Below are 11,011 nucleotides of genomic sequence, written 5' to 3'. Positions count from 1 at the left end.
TATACATCAGTAATTCCCTGTAATCAACAGTTTCCTATAAAAGGCCTTGAGGAAAAAGAGGTATGAGTGAGGGGCAAACTTAGCTATTTAATTCTTCATGAAACTGCAATTGAAATATTTTAAATATTACCATTTCTTAGGGTCTATCAGAATTGTGTGTGTGTATGTGATAAAAGGAAAAAAAAACATAGAAATAGATATCCATTGCTTCATCTGATAATCTCTCAAAGAAAAGCGGTAGAGTTCTCAGCATTCTATTTTAGCACAGTATTTGATTCACAATTGGCACTTAAATCGTTTTAAGAAGCTTAAACTTACCAGTTGTTCTTGAAGATGCTGAATTCTATCTGTGCATGACAAGGGATCATAGTGAAGTAATTCCTCATCTAAACAGCTCTATCATGAGAAAACAATGGAGCATATTCAGACAGAATGATTAAAGGGTCAAAGATACAAAACATGTTAGACTTAAGAAATAATATTGCCTAAGGAGGGTAAAATTGACCAGTTCTTTATCTTGTGTTCTACTTTAAGGGAACAAGTTTATAATTGTTAACCTCTCATCGTGTTTTCCCCATTACTTGTTCAAGGAATAAAACCCAAAGACCAAGGACAGGAAACTGAATGGTTTTGTCATTAAAATCTTTAGGCAGAGGCCAAAGAAGCTGATTGGAGATATAACCCAGAATAGTAAAAAATGGTGCCTGTGAAAATTTTATAGCAATAAAATTGTGGCTTTAGTCCAAGTGGTAGCTACATATCTATCATAGTTACATTATAACAGAACATCATACTGGTGTTCTTGAAATGATTAAAGCATATTTAGATATGGAAGTTTTTCTAGTTCAACTTATTGTTAGGGGGCTTTTTAGGAACTCTGCCTAGCTTAATCTCTCACATGAATAATTTTTTTTTTCCCTGCTTAAACAGATGTGCCTACATTATGCCCTGGAAAAAGATATGCAAATATCACCCTTCCTTCTTTCCTCCTCCAGCAGCAACCTTGCCATTCCTTATGTTCTTCATTTATGAACAAAAAGAAGAAATTCACCAAGTACCATAAGGAAAAAAATACATTAAACTCTATCAAGGATACCCTGAGAAATTCAAACAGAAAGAGTTGAAAGTTTAATTCAAACAGAAGAAAAAAGAGGCGGTAACCATCTAAGCCCATTTAAGGGTACACATTCAAGAGTATTGAAAGGGAAATGCATAAGACTAAAAACTGGCCCTTTTCTGATATAGTAAATTCCAAAATGCTTCTTCTTTGAAAGGGGTTGTTAGGAGCCATTCACTAATGTGAGTTTTCCCCTCTCTTGTTTTGCTAGATGCTTTTAGTGCCTAAGAGAACAAAGCCTACCAAGCATTTTCTTCTAAGTTGGTTATATAATTGCATGATTAAAATTATATCTTATAAATCAGCTTTAAAACCTTAAACAATTTGGACATCATTCCACACCAAACACATATCACAGATATATATTTTTTTACCTGAAACAGCAAGCCATGGAGTCGTCCTTTTATTAACTTCTTTCTTAGTGACTTGATTGTTGCTATAAAGAGAATTTATAACCAGCTTAATATGAGAATTTATAATCTCCTCTTCTCTTAATTCATTTCATAAACTTTTAAGAACTTTAAATTTGGGGCTTACAGAAAGGAGAGAGAAGACAGTAACTTCTGAGAATGGCATCACAGCTCATGACTTGTGAAAACAAAAATGCAAGAGAATAAAGCAGGCCAGAGCAGCTAAACCATCATCACTCTTGGGTATTTAAAATTAACCTTGATAAATGCAAGTGAATTGCCTCTAGAAGTGAGTCACAGAATTATTCAGTCTTAAAATGGGAATACACCTTAGAGGTCGTTCAGTCAAACCACCTACCAATGTGAAAATTCTCTCTCCAATATGCCTCTGCTTGAGCTACAAGTGATGAGAGCCCTAAAAGTGGCAGGCTAGAATCCCAGAATCCTACAAGTAGGTCTGAGATCACAAGAGCACTGACGTCCAGAGGATTTAAATGATAACTGGTTATTCATGGAGCTAAGATCAGTCACAGGACAGTGCTCGATTCACTAGACCTGTAGTGAAATTAAAAATATTTGTCTTTCTACTTAATTGAAATTCACTTCCTAGTAACTTCTAAATTCTCATCTCTGGAATAATGGAAATGGGAAAAAAATACCTATTTAATTTTTTGAGTTACATAGTAACATATTACTATTTGACAACCGATATTCTTTGAAATATAGCCAAGAACCAGAAAACAGGATCAAATCTTTTGAACAACCAAAATAGATGTTGATATCCATGCCCTTTATTCATGTGGGAAATCCATACACTTACTCAGAAAATGGGCTCTGAATTTATACATAATTCTCACAAGCTTAACTGTTTTCTCAGCCCACACAGATGATTAAAAACAAAACTTAAATGAGGGTAGAAAACTCTGCTAGATGGAGGTGTATTAATAGCTGCCACTTTTTTTTTTTTTTAATCACTAAGAGCCAGGAAAATTAACAGCAGATCCTCTCGTGTCCAAAACACATAGAAATCTGGTGCTTCTTAATTTAAATACCAAGTTTGATATCTCAATAGCCCAAAGAAATTCTGAGCCATGAAAATGCTAATGTATGTTAAAAGAAGTACAAAATCTAATTAGAAAATTTTTTTCAGGAAAAAAAAAACAGTGCTTGAAAAGCTTCAATTATATAGAAAATTACTCATGTAAAATTCTATTTTGTAAGAATATTTTTTGTAAAAATAACTTATTTGTCAACTCAGCTTGAGATAGTGTTACTAGGCCCACTAAGAGGAAACTATATATTTAAAAAAAATTTCTAACATATATAAGTAATATAATTTTTTAAAATTCTTAATACTTACAGCTCTAGTAAAAATTCCATTAAAAAAATTCTCCATATTAATTGTATTTAGAAATAAAGCCTTGTCCTTCTCCTGACCTACATCTAAGCAACAGTAACCAAAGCTTTTAAACTGGCCAACATTATGTTTTTGAAGGTCGTATATCTCCAAAACACTATCTTTGAATTTCCAAATTAAGCTTCTGTTTCAGAAGAAATAAAAAATTAGTTGAAGACTGCCTAAATTGCCCATCTGCTTTCTCACCAGGCAACCTTAGATTTTAGAAATAATGCATCTCAAAACATTATTTCAACAGAGGTTTTGTGCAATGTGTAGCAACTATTTCCATGTGTTTTATAAGGCAAAACAAACTGGCTTATGCCCCTAATTTGCGTTCACCTTTGCATTCTTCTTTACATGTTTGGAGCTGGACCTGCCCTGTCTCTAGGACATTTAGGTATCCACATAAAAGCAAGTAAAACAATGGCCACTATTCTCCTGCAATTGCCATTTGTGATGTAGGATGGGACCATGTGTCTTGGATACATTGCCTTTGAAGGAAACAACTTTCTGAATTGTGAATTAAGGTTTTCAGGCAAAGGCCCACAATTAAATTGGCTGTTGAAAATCAAAACCATAATATTAGAGCTATAGAAATGTTAATTATCAATAATGGTTGACTTTTATGGAGTATAGACTTTTATAACACAATGTATGTGTTACCTATAAAACTGCACATTAAAAATGTCAGTTTTCATTGAAAACCACAAACTGGAAAAAAATAATTAACAGTTCATATATCTGTCAAAGGACTTGCATCCAAAATATGTGAAGAAATCCTGCAACTCAATAATGAAAGGATGAATATCCTAATTTGAAAATGGGCAAAAGACTTAGATATTTCACAGAGAAGATATAGCCAATCAGCACAACAAATGGAAATCACAATGAGAAACTCAAAAGAGTAGTGAAATGTCAATCTTTTTATTGATACCACTAAATGTTGGAGCTGTGGAGCACCTGGAACTCTTGTACGTTGCTGATGGGAGTGTGAAATACTACAAACACTATGGAAAACTGCTTGGCAGTTTCTTAAAAGTTAGAGTTACAACTACACTATGACCTAATGACTCTGCTCCTAGATATTTATCCTATGTTAAATAAAAACATATGTCCACACAAAAACCCAAACATGGATATTCATAGCTACTTTCTCCTGAACAACCCCAAACCGTATATGATTTAGATGTCCAATAGGAGAAAGGATAATCAAATTGTGGAATGTTCATACAAAGAAATACAACTCAACCTTGGAAAGGTCACACCACTGATAAACGCAACATAAGTACTATGCTGAGGGCAAGAAGACAGACATACATATAAAGCACATACTGTATAACTCAATTCTAGAATAGGCTCAACGAACCCATCGATGATAAGATCAGATCAGTGGTTGCTCTTTGTGGTGGTAGAGGGAGTGGGGGGAGTGACTGGGAAGGAGCACAAGGGAACTGTCTGGGGTTATAGAAGTTCTGTGTTTCAATGCTCATTTGTCAAACTGGTTGAACAGTACACTTAAGATCTGAACTTTTTATGGTATGTTAATTATTCAGTAGTAAAAAAGAATTTAAAAATATAACAAGAACAAAAATAACAGAGTTCATGAGATAAATAACGTTAGGTAGAGACCACTAAAAAATGTATATACGACATCATAATCAGAGCACTAACACAAACACAATTATTAAATTATTAGCACCTAGGAAGATAACTTGGATCATGGAGACATGCAGGTTAAAATGGCTAAAGGCTGCCTCTTCAAGTACTAGAAATGCATAAAACCAATAGAGTGAAAATGCTGGTGACACTTCAAATGGCACAGTGCTGGTGGGGTGCTAAGAAAATGCAGGTGAAGTGGAACTCTGAGGCAGTGGGGCTGCTAAAGTGAACGCAGAAGGAGCACAATCTGCTATAGCCAGAGCCCTCCGAAGCTGGAGTGGCACATCTCTGGGGAGCAAGGACCAGGTGTAGACACTTGTTTGTGATTTTCTTAGAATACAACTGAAAAGGCTCCTGCTACCTGTCAGCAGCCAAGCTGAGAGCTTTTTCTTTTCCTGTGGAAGGTTATAGTTCTACTCCTTCCAACAAGATCTTAATCCCAGGAAAACCATGAATGAAACAATTTAACTTCCATTTTATGCTAACATGTAATTATTCATTAGTCAACCATGAATGAGGTAATTCATGTGATAAAATCTGCTCTAGCAGAACAGACTGTACCAGGTATGACCAAGCACTAACTACTGTTTTGCATTTGTTACATTATTTATAAATTAACAACTGCATTTTCTGGAAGAGGATATGGAGGCTCAGAGAGGTAAAGTGACTTTGCCTAACTGCATCCAGTTCTCTTGTAGACTTAGAATCAGAAAATAGGTTTGTTTAACTTCAAAGTCCATGCTCTTCATCATTATGCTATACTGCCTCCTACATTATTTCACCCATACCTGCATCTTTCATTTGGCAAAATTAGGCCTCCATCCCATCAGAGCTGTCAAGCAAGCTATATTTGACTTTGGTTTTCTCCTTTGTCCTTACCCCAATACTTATCTTAAAAGTACCTTAATCACCTGAATCCTCCTTCATTGTCTAATTTCCCTCTTGTGTATTGGCTGCTCAGGACATGTGGCCCTCACCTTACATCCACCCTCAAAGCTGCAAGGCTGTTATCTTTTTCATACCTCATGCCCTCCATGCTAAGAATGGCAAGCTAGAAGAGTTTCCAATGAGATCATTTAGTTGAAACCATTCTCTGAACTATAAAGTTCATATATAGACACTATGTTCAAATAAGGAATTATGATACACAGAAGTTTTCTGGCTCTCTCCCCAAAGAAACATTTATAATTTCTAAAGGTAATTCCATAATTGTCTATTAGATGAGTGATTCAGTGATAATTTCATGTCAGACAGGGGAAAAAAAAAAAAAAGATGAGCAGTAAAAGGGTTATAGTTTGGATTAGATCAACTGGTCTGTTTCATGTACATTAGATTCACCCTAATATGTTAATATGTCGAAGCATACCCAAGCTCTAAGAAGCTTCATTTTCTTTTTAAAGCAAATATCCATTTATATGTCTAGCATTGCCTTAGTTAACACGATACTTAGATACATACAAAGGTAAAAAGCACAAGAAATATGTAAGTAACTATTCAAGAAATTTAGCAGTTTTAATAGCACATTTCACAGAGGCAAACATGTATGCTAATTACCTCACAAATCGGTCTAGTCCTGGGAGCAACTGAAAACTTGAAAAATACTATTTATTCCATGTTAAGTTCAGAATCTCTAATCAAGTGTCATGAACAACTTCCTAGTTCCAGTTCATGAACACTGTCATTGACCTGAACGTCTGAACAAACAACTGCATTTCCACACAGTTTGCTAGTAAAGCTTCTTAGATGTAGTAGAAAGAAATTGCCTTAAATATTTTGTGAATTTAAGCTAACCAGTTTCAAAAGAACTAAATGAATTTAAATATTTTTATTTTCTGACTCAGAATTCAAATGTCTGACTCAGAATTCAAACAGCATGTGGTGGCAGTGGTCATGGCGGAATGTGCAAGGGTGTTTGTGTGATAACTGTCCTACCTCAGTGACATTTGTTCACAGTCTAACTGAAAAATCTGCTGTATAGAGAACATTTTGAAAATATGTGCTACTAAATTTCTCTCTTCTTGCAAAACTTGACTTTTAAGGCAATTATTAGGGATATCTTCATAAGCAAATGGTCTTAAGAGCAAAATCTTGATATGCATGCCTCCTTTGGGCAGCAAAAAATAAGTAAAGGAGTTCATAAAGCCAGGCAGCAGTTTGTAAGCCAAGCAGCTGAGTTGAATATTTTAATAATTTTAATAACATTTGGATAAATTATCCTGAGGATAAACTGGGACGATAATAGCAAGTTTATAATATCAAGAATGTACATTTTGGGTTAAGTTACAAATCTTGACTCAAGAAGGTACTACAATGAAATCATGGGGGATTGGGAGAAGAGATAAATTCTTAGTGTTATAAAACTATGGGGGCTATAATATTGATTTAATCAAAAGATTAATATAACTGACCAGAAGACCAGTCCTCTAAGCACAATGTTTAAAGCAAACACAGCATAAAACAAATTTGGTATTATTTATGTCTCAATGTGAACACTTCTAATCATAAGAGAAACTTCTCTACAGCCCTCTGAAAAATAATAAAATAAAATAACACAGATTATGTAATTTAAAGCATGTCTTACATTGTGTAATAGAGTGAAGTACAGTAAACTGATACTTAGAGTTATTAAAAGCTAGTAAGTTCTACAAGGTTTAAAAATAATAAAATGTTGAATAACCACTATTTTAGAACTAGCCAGTTCCTTTAGAGTCTTAAACAGCTTTCTCAGATAAATAGTAGAAAGGGTACGATAAATCCAAAACAAACACATGTCTGAAAAGTTCAGCCTCTAGCTTACTTGAAGCTCATATTTAGTGTTTATTACCCAAACCAATTGCTTTCCATAAAAAAAGATCATTTATATTGCTAGAACAAGAAGTTGGCCAAACAAAAGCAGTTGTCTGATAAGTGGTCATATAAATAAGCTTCTTTTTTTTTTATTAAATTATGTTTCTAGAATAAAATAAGCTTACGAAAAATTGACACCTGTAATTTGACTATTGCCTTCTCACCTAAATCCTTAGTAAACACTTATCCACTTTTAAGTAATACAGAAAAACAAAAAATATTTAAAGCAAAATACATAGGTAAAGATCATTTTAAATATTCAGGAAGAATTTTCACACATATTTAATATTTTGATACACATTAAATTCATAAGTATTTTGCCCAACCCTAAAATTCCTACTTAAAAGAAAATAGAGAAGCAGAGCCTTTTCTACCATATGATGGGTACAAACTAGCTAATAAAATCAGGGTAGAATAGGTAAACAAATTGCAGGTTCAAATGTCCCATGGGAACAAGATGTTTTTCCTTGTTTATTTTTATAGATATTGAGACATTTTATTTAATTTTTAAAGAAATGTCACTGACAAATCCAGCTTGTAATAAATAACCAAAAGGAAAGTAAATGGTTAAATCTATCTACCTACCCACTAGGCAAACCTCTCTGAAAGCCCACAGTGGTGCCTTCTGAAAGCAGCTGTAATCTATAAAAATGGCTAGAGTCCTTCTGCTCCACCTCAAAGTGAACTAAATTGGGAAAAAACAAATATTTGCTACTCACTTTTCAGTTTTCTTGTCTTCTGTTCCAGTGTCTGGCAAGAGTTCACTAACTCGGTATTTATAGTCTGGAGACTCAGTTGTTCTGAAATTGCTTCCTCTAATTTATGCAGCAAAGACTTAGCTTTTTCACTGGCAGAGTGGGCTGTGCCATCTCGATCCTCAACCTAAAGACGTACAGTTAATACTGGATTTTAGCAGTATGGCCGAGAAAGAAAGCAATTGAGCGTTTACTTTTATGCACAGGAAACTGAAAATGTGCTTTTCTTCTCAGGGAAGTGATAAGCCTCTACTGAACTTCTGCAATTCTGTGTTTGCATGGGCTTTGTATGCCTGAGCTATTTCTACAGCCGTTAAAATCCTCATATGTCAAGTTGCCTCTTTCTGCAAAGTTGTTTCTCATCAGTAGGCTGTTGACACCGCCTCTTTTACAACCCCCCCTTTACTTCCTCCGCTTGCTAGTCTTGAGGGATTGAACTTTGCAGTTCCTCTTTGGGTTTTTTTCATTCCTTCTCCATTTTTACTTCATGGTTTTAAGAACAGCTGAGGAGACTTCCTTTGAATATAATGCAGTCAAAACCGCCTTACCTGCTCCTCTGCATCCTCCAGCCTGGCTTCTTGGACCTTCTTCCTGAGGATGACTTCCTGGTTGACAGCATCTTCTTGCAGTTGTTTAATGGCTTCTAGTTGTTTCCGTCTGGAGTTTAAGAAAAAAAGCCCAAACCACAAGCTGTCAGTGACATTTCAACTAATAGTCACCCCTGGGAAGTTGTGACAAATTCAAATTTTATACACTTCCTCAGAGATCAGAGGAAAAAGTGAAAGTGTTTACACACAGATAAATACTTCAAAATCATAGGATTTTAACTAAAGTAATCATATTGCTCACTTAGCCTGAGACCTTCACTTTACAGATAACATTTAATTTCCTATTTTACACTGAAATATTCAGTTCCTCACAAGCTACATTCATAGTACTTTGCATCAGTTGGCAGTTGCTTAGAGGATGGCGCTATAATGAGGTCACTGTGCCAGGTGCAATGTTTACACATGACATCTAGCTTTTTCAGAAAAAGAAAGAAAAGGTGAAAGAGAAAAAAAAGATATGAGCTTCATTTCATAACCTTAGCCTTTCTTCTTAACAGTTGTCAATTATGGGATATATGTGTGCCATGAGCACAGGAAAGGCTGCTCCCAAACACAGATGAAATCCGGCTGTTAGTATTTCCACTGCGGTCGGCTCTTTTCTGAAGACTTTCCCCTCCCTTTCTTCCTCACCCCAAATCTCTTAGTGTTGTTATGTTACCTCCCTTTTGGATCTGACCTTAATCTCAAAATTTATAAAAATGCACCTACTATCTGTTAGCTAATGAGATTATTTAAACTATGCTATATAACAATATATCAATGACTATCTGAAAACAATTTGACCTGAAAAAGGACCTTAGCTCAAAGGGAAGAACAACTTTGGAAGTTTCAAAGCAGTGAGAAAGACATCGTCAAGTTGAGGCCTCCTGTGTGCCTCTCAAATGTTAATACATAGAATCCCAATGAACATCATCATGAACCTGCTCTGATTACAAAAAGGACCACATGAGAGACAAGGATGATCTCAAAGAATGTTTTATCACTATGGTAAACCAGCACACAAAACAAAAACTCTAAATGAAAATAAAAACTACCTAAATACATTCTACTGAGCAATGTTCAATAGCTTCAATTTTTTTTTAACTGTGATAAGAACACTTAACTCAAGATCTACCCTCATACACATTTCTAAGTGTACAATGCTGTTAACTATAGGCACAGTGTACAGCTCTCTAGAGCTTATTCATCTTGTGTAACTAAAACTATACACGTTGAATTGCAACTCCCCACGTCTTCCTCCTTCAGCCCCTGGAAACCACCATTCTACTCTGCTTCTATGAGTTTGATAACTTTAAGCTCCTCATTTAAGTGGAACCATTTGTATTCATCCTTTTGTAACTGGTTTATTTCACTAAGCATAATACATATCCTCAAGATTTGTCTTTATTGTGGCATGCAACAAGATTGCTCCCTCTTTTCAGGCTGAATAATATTTCACTGTATGCATACACCACCTTTTCTTTATTCATCCAACCACTGAAGAACACTGAGGATTTCCCACATCTTGGCTATTCTGAATAATGCTGCAAAACATGGGTGTGCAAATACCTTTTTTTTGAATTTGAGATTTTGCTTTGAATTCTTTTGCTTTGGATTTCTACCAGAAGTGGGATTGCCAGATCATATGGTAGTTCTATTTTTAATTTTTTTAGGAACCTCCATGTTGTTTTCCATAACAGTTGCACCATTTTACATTCCTACCAACAGTAAACAAGGGTTTCAATTTCTCTACATCCTTGCCAACACTTGGTATCTTTTGGGTGTTTTTTTTTTTTTAAATAATACCCTTCCAGGTGTGATTCATTCATCATTGTGAGTGACTCATCGTGGTTTTCATTTGCATTTCCCTGATGATTAGTGATGTTGAGCACCTTTGCATGTGTCTGTTGGCCATGTGTATGTATGTCCTCTTTAGAGAAGTGTCTATTCGGTTTCTCTACCAATTTTTAAACTGTGTTGTCCTTTTTCTTATTGTTATAGAAGTTCCTCATATATTTTCAATATAAACCCCTTATCGGATGAAAATAAAATAAAAACTACCTAAATACATTCTACTGATGTTTTGCAAATATTTTCTCACATTCCACAGGTTACCTTTTCACTCTGTTAATTCCTTTGCCATGCAGAAGCTTTTTAGTCTGATATAGACCCACTTGTCTATTTTTTCTTTTGTTGCCTGTGCTTTTGATGTCATATTCAAGAAATCATTGCCAAGA

The 11,011-nt window shown here is 34.9% G+C and overlaps 2 protein-coding genes across 2 annotated transcripts in view; both read right to left on the bottom strand.

Annotated features, from left to right (window-relative positions):
* The window catches only part of LRMP (lymphoid restricted membrane protein), a 47,361-nt gene extending 38,517 nt beyond the window's left edge, over window positions 1–8,844 (bottom strand). Inside the window, exons 1-4 of the mRNA XM_011363066.2 lie at window positions 8,736–8,844; window positions 8,152–8,314; window positions 1,492–1,553; window positions 319–396 (exon numbers count right to left, since the gene is read on the bottom strand). The gene's annotated coding sequence lies outside the window, so the exon portion shown is untranslated. The remainder of the gene's footprint in view (window positions 1–318; window positions 397–1,491; window positions 1,554–8,151; window positions 8,315–8,735) is intronic.
* Window positions 8,721–11,011, bottom strand: part of LOC111741810 (lymphoid-restricted membrane protein) — a 39,484-nt gene continuing 37,193 nt past the window's right edge. The window contains exon 17 of the mRNA XM_023532366.1: window positions 8,721–8,844. Coding sequence (XP_023388134.1) covers window positions 8,721–8,844 — 124 coding nt within the window. The remainder of the gene's footprint in view (window positions 8,845–11,011) is intronic.

This window comes from Pteropus vampyrus, unplaced genomic scaffold (assembly GCF_000151845.1).
Source record: "Pteropus vampyrus isolate Shadow unplaced genomic scaffold, Pvam_2.0 Scaffold82, whole genome shotgun sequence".
NCBI lineage: Eukaryota > Metazoa > Chordata > Mammalia > Chiroptera > Pteropodidae > Pteropus > Pteropus vampyrus.
This window is presented reverse-complemented; position numbering and strand designations above follow the sequence as displayed.